This window comes from Otolemur garnettii, unplaced genomic scaffold, assembly GCF_000181295.1.
Source record: "Otolemur garnettii isolate 467f Iridium unplaced genomic scaffold, OtoGar3 scaffold00189, whole genome shotgun sequence".
Taxonomy (NCBI): domain Eukaryota; kingdom Metazoa; phylum Chordata; class Mammalia; order Primates; family Galagidae; genus Otolemur; species Otolemur garnettii.
Genome location: NW_003852584.1, coordinates 1,053,991 through 1,068,143, shown reverse-complemented (window position 1 = coordinate 1,068,143; position 14,153 = coordinate 1,053,991). Strand labels below are relative to the sequence as shown.

The 14,153-nt window shown below is 46.4% G+C and overlaps 1 protein-coding gene across 1 annotated transcript in view; it reads left to right on the top strand.

The window, feature by feature from the left end:
- The window catches only part of LOC100951309 (sorting nexin-29), a 283,767-nt gene that overhangs the window by 64,521 nt on the left and 205,093 nt on the right, over positions 1-14,153 (top strand). The window contains exon 3 of the mRNA XM_012812092.2: positions 10,231-10,347. Coding sequence (XP_012667546.2) covers positions 10,231-10,347 — 117 coding nt within the window. The remainder of the gene's footprint in view (positions 1-10,230; positions 10,348-14,153) is intronic.

The following is a 14,153-nucleotide window of genomic DNA, read 5'->3' as shown; positions in this document are numbered from 1 at the left end:
AAGTTATACATTGCCCGACGGCGTGTGGCTCTGGGGAGACCAGTGGGACAGTGACCATCTGTGCTCCACTCACCACGCCTGGGCCCCACCGTGTGCGGCTGTGGGGAGACCAGTGGGACAGTGACCATCTGTGCTCCACTCACCACGCCTGGGCCCCACTGTGTGCGGCTGTGGGGAGACCAGTGGGACAGTGACCATCTGTGCTCCACTCACCCGAGGGGCTGTGGCCTCTCAGAAGGTACACCTTCTCCTCCTTTGCACAAAAGAGCCTTTCTGTTGAGCTTGACATTCTTGCTATATGGTATCAAGAAAACTGTGTTCAGAAAACTGTAACTGCTGTTGCTGCTGCTGCTGAGGGATCATTAATAGAGAAGATGGGTGAATGGGTGAAAGGATTTGGGCAGAGAGGTAAACTGAGTGTTTTAGGAGGCATGTGTAGGAGGGTGGCGGGGGTGCAGGCCTCTTCTCATGTGGTCAGTATCCTTCACTTCAAGTGTTTTCTCCCCTGTTCTCCCATATCTCCTTTTTTCCCTTGTTTTTATGCCATGCCAAGAAAAATTAGTGGGAAAGCATTGAAGGATTTTTTTTAGATTGTTTGGATAGTGGAGAAAATTGAACATGGACGGAATAGCATAACGTGCCTCTGTGTGATTGTCACAAAGTCCCACTCAGTCTCACTGCCCCAACTCCACCCTCAGTTCCATTTTGAAGCAAACTGCAGATGTCATGTGATTTTATTTGTCAGCATCATTGAAGGGTGTTAAGCAGAGAAGAGGCATGATCCAGGTTCCGTTTGGGGAAGGCCTTTTGAGTATCAGCCCAGTGTGGGGACAGCAAGGGATTATGTGTCCTTGTAAGGTGAGGGGGCAGCTTCTGGACCAAAGTTGGCAACAGGGATGGGCATGAATCTGGGAGAGAGGAAGGATGTGAGTTCTGCAGGACCAGGGCACTGGTAGTTTTCTCCTGGGGCCTCTCCACTGGGACAATAATGGCTTATATTTATGGAATCCTTTGGGTATGCCATGCCCCCAAGTCCAGTACTTGTTTCGTATTAACTTACTTAAACCTCACAAAAATGAAACTTACATTGCTACTAACCTAATTTTATGGATGAGAAATTGAGGGCCAGAGAGAGAAAGTTGCCCCAAAATCACATCTAGGAAAGGGGGAATATTGGGTTTCAATCCCCAACTGCCTGTGTCTGGAGTTAAGCAGACCCTCGTCCACCACTCTGCCTGGCTTTGCTGGTGGTGAGAATCCTGGGACCTCTGAATACCTTTCACAGCCAGGGAAATGCCTCATGAATGCTTCTTAGGTGACTGCATCTCCCCATGAGGGCTGGAAGTCATGACTGGGGTTTTGCCTTTTTTCTTCCGTCATTGCACATTTGTCTTAAACACTCACCAAGGAGGTGCTGGCCGCTGTTTAGCATCGTCACTGTTGTGTACTCTTTGCCCTTGGAGGGCTGTTAGTGGGAGGAGTCTCCTGGGCTGTCACTGATGGCCATGTTCTCCTTGGCTTGTTTGTGCGTTCTCTGAAAGGTCAGCAGAGATGAGGCCCAGCACTGGGACCCCGCAGCCCTGAGGCAAAGCTAGACCAGTTCCCCAAACACCCATTTGTCAGACGTGTCCCTCGTGGACTGAGCCGTCGGTGCTGGTGTTTACCCCATTAGACTGTGACTTTAGCTACTTGGTTGCAAGTATTACCTCTCTCAATGCTGGCGGCAAGTTGTTACAGAGGTTAAGGAAGTCTTTTAAATGTGAAGTTATCACCAGGCTCTTAACAATCCTCTACAGACCCCAGGGCTTTGCAGACAGGCCCCACTCGGCTCCTTTGGGGTGGCAATTCAGGATGAGTCTGCCCCAGGGTTTTGGCTGAGCGTGTTGCTGGGAGACTTTGTGGTGTGGTGCTGAGGAGGGCGCCTGTCTCATCAGGGCAGGCCTGCACATCCTGGGGCCAGCCAGGATGCTGACCCAGTAGAATCAAGGCAGGAGGCAGAGTGGAAGGAGGGCAGGACCTGGGGGGACGGGGCTGAGAAGGAGGGAAATGCAGAGTCCTGAGCTCTAGGACCAGGCTGATCCCCCCCCGCAGACTCATGACTTTGGACAGTCATGTTCCCTCTCTGAGCTTGGTTTTCCTTATCTGTCTCGTGGGGGTCAGTCGCCACCGCCCAGGCTTGTAGAGCTGATGTGTAAGGTGCTCAGAACACTGCCAGACCGTGGGAGCCTCCTTAAAGTGCCTCAGTGCCACTCACTGTGGCAGGCCCTGGGTAATTGCCCGAACACTGTCACTCTGTGCCTCATGACAAACCTGTACGATAGGTGAGACTGTGTCTTCCTTTCACAAAGATACCAAAATTCAAAGATGTGCTATTTTTTCTTTTTGAGACAGTCTCACTCTGCTGCCCAAGCTGGAGAGCAATAGAACAGTCATAGCTCCCTGTAACCGCCAGCTCCTAGAATCAAATGACCTTCACACCTCAGCTTCCTAAACAGCTGAGACCACAGCACATGCCACTGTGTCCAGATGACTTTCCTTTTTTGTAGAGACATGGGGTCTTGCTGTATTGCCCAGGCTAGTATTGAACTCCCAGCCTCCTGAAGTGCTGGGACTGTAGGCTGCTGTGCCTGTCAGATGTGATTTTCCACTTCAGGCCCCACAGCAACTATCAGACAGGACCTCACGTGTCTGTACCCCAGCTGAGTCTCCTCTCCTCAGCAGGCTCCTCCGTGTGGTACGCCCAGAAGTCTATGGCAGTCTCTCAGGATGTACCCCAGCTGAGTCTCCTCTCCTTAGCAGGCTCCTCCGTGTGGTACGCCCAGAAGTCTATGGCAGTCTCTTGGGATGTCTTCATGTAGGGATTGTCAATGAAACTGGCTTCTAATTGCCTTTGCATGAAGCAAAAACCACTGTGGAGAAGGCTCATGCTGGCTGTTTGGAGCTCCCAGAATCTGCTCTGGGGGTTTCCTTTGGACCCCAAGTCTCACAGCAGGCCTTGTTTTTGTAAGGTTCTCACTTAGTCTAGGTGTACCCTCTTACTGCCAGTGTCCTCCCTGAAGACAGTTTTGTGATAAGCCAGATGGGTGTAGGAGGCTCAGGGTGCATTGGGATAGCCAGAGCCCAGGTGGTTCTCTCCCTCTGCCAGCCATTCCCGTGGGGTGGATGGCACCCTTCCTAGGCTGTGCGAGGCGTGTGTGTGTGTGCAGGTGTGTGTGGGTGCCCATCACCTTAGTTTGCTCTCAGCCCTTGGTCCCAGGCTGCTTGAGGACATGTATGTGCAGGTGTGTGTGGGCACCCATCACCTTAGTTTGCTCTCAGCCTTTGGTCCCAGGCTGCTTGAGGACTTGTCACCTACTCCAGGTCCCCTGTTGTTCTGCTGGTATCTTGAGGCACCAACACAGGATCATAGTGACAGTACATGCTGAGAGGCAGAATAGGGGAGTGTGGCCAAGAACATGGACTCAGCTGTTCAAATCCCGGTCCTCCTGCTAATTTCCTTATAGCCTAGAGCAGTTGCTCACTCTCTCTGTGCCTCAGTTTTCTCTGCTGCAGAATGAGGGACCGTAACAACACTTACTGACCAGGGCAGTGGTGGGATTTAAGCCAGGAGCTGCACAGAGCACATGTGGAGCATTCCTGGCACACAGAGACTGTGCCCTGGCCCCTCATATAGACAGGGAACTGCAGATTACAGAATGCTGGACATTTTTATCTCCACTGAGAGTCTCGTGGCTCCAGTGGAGGGGCAGAGAGTGTTATTGGATCTAAAAACAAGAAACCTGGTCCACAGTTGGGACCTTTTTACAGAGTAAGCTGTGTGGCCTTACATGGGTCACTAGCCTCCCTGAGCCTGGGTTTCCTCCACTCCCATGTGGATGCAGCATTTCGCTTCTTGGGTTATTTGTCACCTGAAGGGTCACATGATGGGATGAGGAAGGGCTTTGGAGCCACAGTGGCTGGGATTCAGATTTTATGGCCACTCATTAACTCTGTGACCTTGGCTGTTAGTCCCTGAGGCTCCCCTTGCTCTGCTATTGAATGGGCAGGAGGCACCAGTGCAGAGCAAGGCTCCATAGGGCCGGGTCTGGGTGGAAAGGACACCTGTGATCCCATGAGGACTCACCACTACCCTTAGTCTGATGCTGGGTCTGAACACCCATTATTTTAGGCAATATTCTTAGTTTTCTTAGCTTTCAAGGCTAAATTGACACTACGAGAAAACAGCATATAGGTGAAGCATCTCAAATCCAAAAACCCAAAATCCGAAATGCTCTAAAATCTGAAATGTTTTGAGTTCCAACATGAAAAGGAAATACTCTTTGGATATTTTGGATTTCAGATTTGAGATGCTCAACTGGAAAATATAATGTAAATATTCCCAAATTCAAAAAATGCAAAATTGCAAACAGCTCTGATCCCAAGCCTTTCAGATAAGGGATACCTTGCGTGCCTGTGCATCTAAAAGATTGACGGACATTAGAACATTGGCTTTATCTTTTTTCCAACTCTCCTAGAAATTTGTATCCAAACCATGGCTGCATTTTGGCTTCCTTTTTTTCATGGTTTCTCATAATTATTAATGCTGACATTGCTTCAAATACAGCATATATTATACATAAGTATGTCTCAAACTATCTGTGAAGAATCAGTTTTTAGAAAAAAATTTTCATTCACTTCAGATTGACACATTTGTAAGATAAAAAAATCTAGAAAAATTATGAAATTCTTGGGTTTCATGGCAATTATGACAAGTACTCTAAGCATTTCTAAATGCTTACTTTTTTTGTGGAAATTTTATTTATTTAGAGACAGAGTCTCATTTTGTCACCCTTTGTAGAGTGCTGTGCCGTTACAGCTCATAAAAACCTCCAGCTCTTGGGCTTAGGCAGTTCTCTTGCCTCAGCCTCCCAAGTAGCTGGGACTACAGGTGCCCGCCACAACACCTGGCTAATTTTTTTTTGTTGTTGTATTTTGGCCAGGGCCAGGTTTGAACCCTCAGTATATGGGGCCGGCGCCCTACTCACTGAGCCACAGGCGCCACCCTAAATGCTTGCTTTTTATTTCTTTTCTTGTCCCAGGCTGGTAGTAAACGGTTGGTATTCCAGCAGCAGTTTGTGGTCCACCCTTTACACCCTTTACAGCTGTCACAGACCTGCTGGCTGTGCCCTTTCTAAGAGTAATGATGCTGTAGTGGTGGCTGCAGTCAGCCCTCCATAGTCACAGCTTCTACGCCTGTGGGTCCTCCATCCATAGTTTTACCCGACTGTGGATCGAAATATTCTGGGGGAAAATGCATCTGTACTAAATGAGTACAGACCTTGTTTCTTATTATTCCCTAAACAATACAGTATGACAACTCTTTACGTAGCATTTACATTATATTATGTATTGTGAGTAATCAGGAGATGATGCAAAGTATATGGGAGGATGTGTGTAGGTTTTGCACATACTGTGGCATGTACAGAAGTTGCTTGAGCATCTGGATTTTGGCATCTGTGGGGAGTGCTAGAACCAATCCCCAAGGATACCGAGGAATGACTGTTCTGTCATCTGTTGTTGGCAGGCAGGGTTCATGAAAATTCTCTTTGGCCCATGGCTTTATTGGCTTTATTTATATCAGTGAGAGTTCAGAGGTTGAGAGCGCTGAGGAGTGGAGAGCCTCTTGTGGCATCCTGTTTACAGATGAGGAACTGAGGATGCCCCACCTGCAGTTCAGCGTCGAGTCTGTGAGCTGCTTTTGTTGTCTTGCCAGTGGCTCCTGATTCTGGTTGATCACTGCAGTCACAGAGGCCTTTAGAACATACTTCTCTGGATTCCTTCCTGCAGTCTATTGAATTGGAATTTCTGGGCTGAAGCCCAGAAATCTGCATTTTTCACAAGCTCTCCTAGTGACTAATGATGAATTGGGTGGGGAGACACTGGCATTTCCCTCCACTCTGAGGGACAAACTTATCTTCTTTAACCATCCAAGGGGCCATTATACCTGAAATGGAGTCCAAAGAACCCACATAGTAGGGCATAAGGTGGGGTCTAGTTCCCCACCCTTTCACTTTCTGACCCTGACACCTGGGGCTGACGATCCCACCTTTGAGCCTCATGGGTCAGGAAGGCATGGCTGCCCTGCTGGAAGGGGCACAAGCTGGTGTACCTAATGCCTGCAAGAGGCCTAACGGGGCTGCTACACCCAAGTGTGTTAAGGCCAAGTGGGCAGTAACTACATTCATTTGTAACCAGGCAGGTGGAATGTAGTCAATCACAGAATGAGATCCTAGGTCTCTCCTCACAGCCAGTGTAAACAGGGCCAAAAAATAGCCTTGTAAGTTTTATAAAACTTAAATAAATTCTGAGGTATCTAAGTGATTGTTCTTGGAGAGTTTGGATATGTGACCAGAAGAGCCTCAGTTGCTGCTGATATTGGGGGGGGCGGAGTGCCTTGATCTAATCAATCAAGAAGTGTCTAATTTGTTAGCCAAAGGAGGATGACGCATGATTTATTTGAATGTTATTAGATAGTGAGAACATACTGATATGAAAGGAAATGTCAGAGGCTTAAAAAAAAAACTTATAATCCTTTCATGATTTGGCAGGTAATTATGATAATTCCTGGTATTTTCACAGGCTTAAAAGCTTTTTCACAGCCACATTATTTTGGGAGATCATCTTCCCTGAAACTCCAGCTGGAAGGAGTCCCTGATGCTCCAAAGGCATCATTTGGCAAAGCCCAACCCAAATGTCGCCTTCCTGTTGATGCTTTCCCCAGTCTTTTGGGCCTGGGCTACAAATAGGTATTGTCTTACAGGTCATGGCAGCCTGGTGTCTTCTCAGGACGACGTGCCAGTGGCTCAACGGTGCTGTCTGCCATAGGGCCAGTCAGTAGGAGAGCAGGACCCTGGGATGTTTCAGCAGTCCCCTTTGGTTGGACTCTTACATAGGTTCTAATCATTTGGAGCTAAACTTGTAGTTTGAACACACGTGCAAGTAGAAAGGCAGGATGACTACCCAGCAATGATTTGCCAAGTCAAAGGTGAATCGTCTGAAAAACTTGATAGATGTTGACCAGGTGCCTATAATCCCAGTGCTTTGAGAGGATGAGGTGGGAGAATTGCTTGAGGCTGGAAGTTTGAGACCAGCCTGGGAAACTTGGTGAAACCCCCATCCCTTAAAAAAAAAAATTAGCTACATTGTAGGGCACACCTGTAGTCTCAAGGTGAGAGAATCACTTGAACCCAGGAGTTTGCGTCTATAGGGAGCAGCCTCGGGCATGCTTTGGAGCACACTTCCAGTCACTGAAGCTCAGGCCAGTCTTCCATTATCTCCAGTCCACATTTCCTGAGCCATTTGCTCATTTTGTTAAGGCGATTTAACCACCTTCTTCAGGCCCTCCCTGCCAACTGCGGGATCAGCCCTTGTACCTGTGGCTCTCGTGCTGGACATGCCGTCCCCCTCTGTGTCTACAGGGGACCTCCTAGAACTTGACATGCTTATGGAACAGAGAAGGCTGTGCGGGCTGAGAGGGAGAGATGGGTTTGGGGAGAGAGCTTGGGGCAGCATCTTGAAAGAGTTTGGGATTTTATCCTTACGGCAGTGGAAGCACTGAAGGGATTAAACAGCTGGTGATCATATCAGAGCGTCCTTTGAGAAGATCACCTCTGCCTGCTTGAGTGGATGGAATGGAAGGCACCTCTTTTGCCCATATTCAGTTGAGAATAAGAAGTTGAAATGAGACTCATAAATGCCCTCAGAACCTCATAAAAATTCTAAGAGGCAGCCTATTGTTATTTTTATGACAATGGGAACTGTTTGTGATCTCATATTCCTCTTCTGAGGCTCTTTCTGAGTCTTCAGTTTATTTCTAGTTATACTGGAGTTTGGAAATAGTCATTCAAGGAGCAGTAAGCTTAGTGTGGTTTATATCAATGGCTATAGATAGGGATATGTAATATAAAACAATTTCAGAGGTTAGTTTAGTAATGATGTAGTTTTTTTATTTTTAACTTTGTATTTGGGAGAATGAACATTATAGTTTTAATGGTTGCTGGAAATTATTTTATCAAATTTTATCTTCTCATTTTGATCAGATTATTTTTCATTTCCTGGCGAAATGAAAAGTTTATCTGACATGGTCAAGTCCTATTTACTCTTCTGGCTGCAGAAGAAAACCAGGGTTTTATAGCTCATGGCAAACATTGGTTGAAAGCTGGGATTTTTCCATGTTTTATGCATTTACGGAAAACTGTTGTAACACCCTGGCTCCAAGTGCAAAACAAACACAGAACACAAAACCCCACTTTGCTTTGGAAATGAGAGTGGCAGACGCGTTAGCAGGTCTTTACCAGTGACATTGGCAGCTTGGTGCTTCCTGCCTGTCCCAGGGAAATGGGTTTCTAGTCCTGAGGACGCGGATGGGGGGCTGACGTGACTTGTGTGTGGAGGACGCGCATGGGCGTTGTTAGTGATGTTGTATTTGTTTGTTCAAGGCCAAAAGATGATCAACTTGAGCTTTTCTTATCCAAAAGGAATAAGGCAACTGGGGAATATTAATTTTAGGTTTGTACAAAGAAAAAAGCTGATGAAAGGCTCCGTGACTCATTCTCCCTTTCTTGATTGTGTGGTTCTTGCAGTAGCTTTTGTGCCATTTTCACTTAGTTTTTTGCCCTGATTTGAAAGAGGTCGACACCTCTGGACAGAGGGGGTGCCTATGAGTGGGGACTCACGGAGCAAGTTGATGGAACCATCCAGATAACAGTGAGGTGCCTAATCACTTTGTGTTGATAGCACAGTGGTTCCCTTTTATTTCAGGTGAGGATTTTAATTCTTGAACGAGTCTAAGTGCTTTGTCTGACTGATGAATGGGAACTTAAGGAAATATAAAAGAACAGGAAGGAAACACACAGCATGACTAATATTGTTGTGTATTTTCTTCTGTGACTTCCCTTTCTGTAACAAGAAAGGAGGGCTCCCTATTACTCTGCCTGAGTGAAGCGCAGCTTAGAGACCTCCCTTCCTCATAAAGATGCTCCCTCTGTCCCTTCTTTACTCTGACAGTATCTCCTACATCTCGTGCAAAGTACTTATGCAAATCACCTCGTTATTTTTGTGTTGGGTCCTATGTAGTAATGCTTACGTGAAGCCTTGGGTATAAACTGTGGGTTGATCTCTTGGGAAGGACAGAGGGCCAGGTGGGTGAGGGTCTGTGTGGCCTCACATTCTGGGGACTTCTCTTTAAAATGCTTACAAGATTCTTCATTCCATGTGGTTGGAAAATATAGCAGGATCTCACATCTCTCTATAGCGTTTAAATAAATTATAGTTGAGTAGTCTATACACTGATGATAGAATACCTATAGTCACCTCCATTTTTATTCAGGATCAGCTGAGCGTCTTGCAAGGGTCCACAGCAGGCCAGAATGGGTTGCGTCCAGCACTGTAGAATGGAAGAAGCATAGCACGTAGCCAGGGCTCCAGGGTCTGTTCTGTAAAGTGGGGATAGTAACATCTGCCTCAGAGTGCTGGCGTGATGCAGCTGTGAAGAGCACGCAGGAGACATTTATCCTGACAAAGAGTGGACCGGGAGGCCACTTGTGATGCTGTAGTTTAGCCTGTCACCACTGTCTTCACTAGCCTCATTAGGCTCTGGTTCCTGTTTTCTTGGTTTTCAGGCCCTTGAACCTGATGAACAGAATGGCCAGAGTTTTTTTCATGATGCTATTAGGGAAATTCCTTTTCTCTTTAGTTTCAGATTAATATGAAGGTACAAATGATGGGGTTCTATTGTTTGCATTTCTAAGGTAAAGTTCAAATTGTAATTGAGAAGTTCTTTTTTTAATTAATTCATAACTGTGTACATTAATGCACTTATGATAGGGTACAATGTGCTGATTTATATACAATTTGGAATGCTTACAGGAAGGACTTAGAAAGAAAGCCTTTTCTAGTAAAGTGTTCACTAGTTAAGATTCAAAGCCTGAGGTCCAAAACTGATCTAATACAGTCCTATTCTGACCACATACTGTGACCTGTTGACTCTGAAGCCTTAAAATCAAGCAAGGCAAAATGTATTCAACTTGTGGGTGGATTTCCACGGCCCGCAGGAAAGTAGTGCTCGGCTCTCACCCGACAACCCGCATGGGCCTTACTGACAAGCGGCAGGAAGGAGGGACTGGAAAGGGCAGGGCACATCCCCAGGGCAGGTCTGCCTCCTGGCCTCACTGTTCCATGCTTGTGTTCCAGGTGGCGGAAATGCACGGTGAGCTGATCGAATTCAACGAGCGTCTACACAGGGCCCTGGTGGCCAAGGAAGCCCTCGTGTCCCAGATGAGGCAGGAGCTCATCGATCTGCGGGGGCCGGTAAGTGCTCTCCCAGCAAGGCCTGGGCCCCGCTGCCTGCCCCTCTCTGTCCACACAGCCTCTGCTGCTATAGCCCCACTGCTGAGCTGGCTCACTGGTAAGGATGTCAAGGGTAAGGAAAAGCACGAGGATTAAAAGAGTGACCATCGTGTACCTGCTGGCCAGGTTAACCTACCCCTTACCTGCTTTTTTTGAGGTGGGAGAGGGGAGAATAAATGTTACAAATTCTGTTGAAGTGACATTTCCTGCTTCTCCTTCTGGTAATCTGTATCCTGAGATTGGCGTATAGCTTCCTCTCCATGTTTCATATTTTGCTGTGTAGTTACATGTCTGTGAGCAGTAGACGGTCTTGTTCTGGTTTTGTGTATGTAACGTTTGCCTGCATGACATGACTTGTGCGTATCTATTTCCCACTTTTTTCGGGGAAGGAGGGCACAGCATCTTCCTCTGTCACCTAACCTAGCGCACAGCAACCTCAAACTCCTGGGTTGAAGCAATCCTCCTGCCTCAGGTTCCAGAGTAGCTGGGACTATAGGCACCCACCATAATGCCTGGCTAATTTTTCTATTTTTAGTGGAGCTGGGGTCTCGCTCTTGCTTAGGCTGGTCTGAAACTCCTGAGCTCAAGGGATCCTCCCACCTTGGCCTCCCAGAGTGCTAGGATTACAGACCTGAGCCATTGTGCCTGGCTGCCACTTATTTTTGTTTTTAATTCCATGTTATGGTTTGAGGAGTATCCCACATAGATGGTGTATGGTTTTCATCCACGGCTCTGTTGATATTTTGGGTCATGTAATTCTTTGTTGTAGGGCTATTCTGAGCATCATGGGGGTGGTAGCCCTGGTTTCTACCCACTAGAGGCCGATAGCTTTCTGTTCCCCAACCCGTCCCCCACATGTGACAACCACAAGTGTTTCCAGACATTGCCAGATGTCTCCTGGTTTTCAGAACTAGGTTGAGTGGTTGACATCCCTGATCTAGTCCGCTCACTTTCTTGCCTCTATAGTAGGCAAGACAGTGTTTTGGTTTCAGTCTGGTGTCTGTAGGCATTTGGGATGTTTTCAGTGTTCTGCTATTATAAGCCATGATGCTGTGAGCATCTCACACTTGGCATGAGTATAGTAACTTCTTCATTTTAAGACTTCGTGATTAGGTAAAATGTTAAGTACCCAGAGGTTAGGCAGATGAGAAGAAGGTGTTCTCGAGCTTTTGTTGTCAAGGTGACCTGTTACCAGTCATGGCCAGGTCTGTTTCAAGTTACCTTCTGTACCATTTGAATCAAATATGGGATTTTTTTCTTGTATAAACATCCTAGTATTTATTTTTAAAAACAAGAAAACATAAATACAATATCATTATCACCCCCATTACCAGTAATTCCTGTGTATTATCAGATGTCAGCATTCAAATTTTCTATTGTAACTATTATCTATAAAAATTGTTCTATTAATTTTCTGTTAAAACTTTTTAGTTGTTTTGATTCACAGTCCATAAGGTGCATACGTTATAGTTGCTGATACGTCTCTTGTTCATCTTTCAGAACAGTATGCTGAACACAAAACCATCTTTAAGTGTCCATTTCCATGGGAGTCAGTGCGTTCACATGCTGAGCAGCCGCCCGTCTGCAGACCTTTTTTTGCCTTCCCCAACTGAAGCTCTGTCCACGTTAAAATTAACCCCCTACTGCCCCCTCCCTCCAGCCCTTGGCAACCACCATTCTCCTTTCTGTCTCTGTGAATTTGGCTACTATCTTGTGTGTGTTTTCATTTGTAGAGGCCTTCCTTGTCTCTCTCTCTCGTTGAAGACATGAGATTTGCCTTATAAAGTTTTTCAGCAGCTGAATTTTTCTGATTATATTGCTGTAGCATTGTTTGATACGCTCTGCCATTTCTTTTATTTCCTTAAATTGGCATTTGAATCTAGAGACGTGGATTCCGGTTTGCTTTTTATGGTGACATGACTGTCATGTTGGGCTTGCGTTTACTATCAAGAGACACATAATGTCTGCTGTCTCTCTTTCTATGATGTTAGCAGCCATTTGTTATCACTTCCTAGATCCATACCTAAGTATTTCATTAAGGTCAGTGCCTAAGTGTGAAATTGCAGAGTTTTAGGTTATGGTGTCTTAAACTTGACTGAGTTTTCCCCCATTACAAAGTAACAATACCTATTTATGACCCCTCTGTCAGTGTGCGGAGTCCTGATCACACTGTTACATCCCCACCGTGATACTGTAATGCATATATATTGGTTTTCCTCATGGCCCCTGCCACGTAATTCCCATAGCCCTTGTTCCAGTCTTTTGTTATAATGTTGGGGTATTTTAGGACTCAGAAGCATACCTCAGAAAACAGATTCTCTCTGACCTTCTCCTGTCCTTTTTCTCGCCAACGCAGGGCTCCAATTTTCCTCTGCCTTTTCATAAAAAAATTCTCTGACCTACCTTGTTCCATCATAGGTCATAAGACCCCCATTTCAGAGGGTCTTGCCCCTGTCTGGAGGAAGGATTGCTGCACACGGAGGTCAGGAAGGCTCTGTGGACAGGCCTTGCTGGTCTCCCCACTCGGTCTGTTAGATCTTGCCCTTTTTGTGCAGTCATGTTTCTGCATGGTTGTCTCTGCCTCAGTCGTGCCTGTCCAGTGAAGTCTCCAGGAGAAGCCCAGGAGGCTGGGGTCCAGGGAGCTTCTGTGCAGCTCAGCTGGTGCAGTTTTCTAGAGGGTGAGCTGCTTGGAGAGGGCAGGGAAGCCCCACGCCCCTTCTCATACCTTGGCCTGTGCACCTGTTCATCTGTGTTCTCTGTGAACTGCCTCATAGGAAGCCATAACACCTAAGCCATGTCTCCCTGTGTTCTGGGAGCTGCTCTGGATCCATGGGTCTCACGGCCCCACTTACAGCTGTCAGTCAGAGGCAGAGGTAGAATAACCTGAGGCTTTTGACTGGCATCGGAAGTAGGGTGGCCTGGTAGGACCGAGCCTGCCCTCTGTGAGGCCTGAGGCCATCTCCAGGTAGATGGGGTCAGAATTGGGTTGGGGGACTCCAGCTGCTGTCTGCTACAGAATTGCTTGCTTGCTTATTTGTGTGGGAAATCCATGTGTGTTGATTGTTGAGGGGTAAGAGCAGAGGTAAAGCACTTTGTGCTTCTCCATAGACACCCTTCCTTGTGTCTCCCCGATCACGGTGAGGTCGACCATCTTTACTTGCTTGTTGCTCATTTGAGGCCCCACTTCTGCGACTTCTTTCTCATAAGCTTTGGCTACTTTTCTGTTAGACTGTATTTATTGTTTTGATTTGTAGCAGTTCTTTATATATCCCTTTCAGTTAGGGGGATTGTAAATATCCCCTCCCAGCTTCTGGCTTAATCACTCACTTGAAATAAAAGAGGACAATTTGGCCTCAGATTTAAGAGCATTCTTGCTTCATTCATGCTGTACTTAGTAACCTCCTAACTCAGGTTATTTGGATGCATATCCAAGCCATCATATTCTTTTGTTTATGAATATTTCAATATTCTCTGCTAAAAGATATTCATATACCATTACCATTCCTAAAAACTAACAGTAATTTCTAGATAATATCAAATGTTCCGGGTCAATATTCTCCAGATGTCTCAAAACAATTTTAGTTTATTTGTATTAGCCTGGTTTATAATGAGGTTTAACTACTGACTTGGTGGGATATGTTTTGCTTTGTTTGTAGGTCACCCTTAGCTCTTCCTTTCTTCCCTGCCCTGTTTGCTGTGACTGTTGGACTAGTGTGGCCCACAGGACTGCGGGTTCTCCCGGTTAGGACTTGGCCGTGACTGTTGGA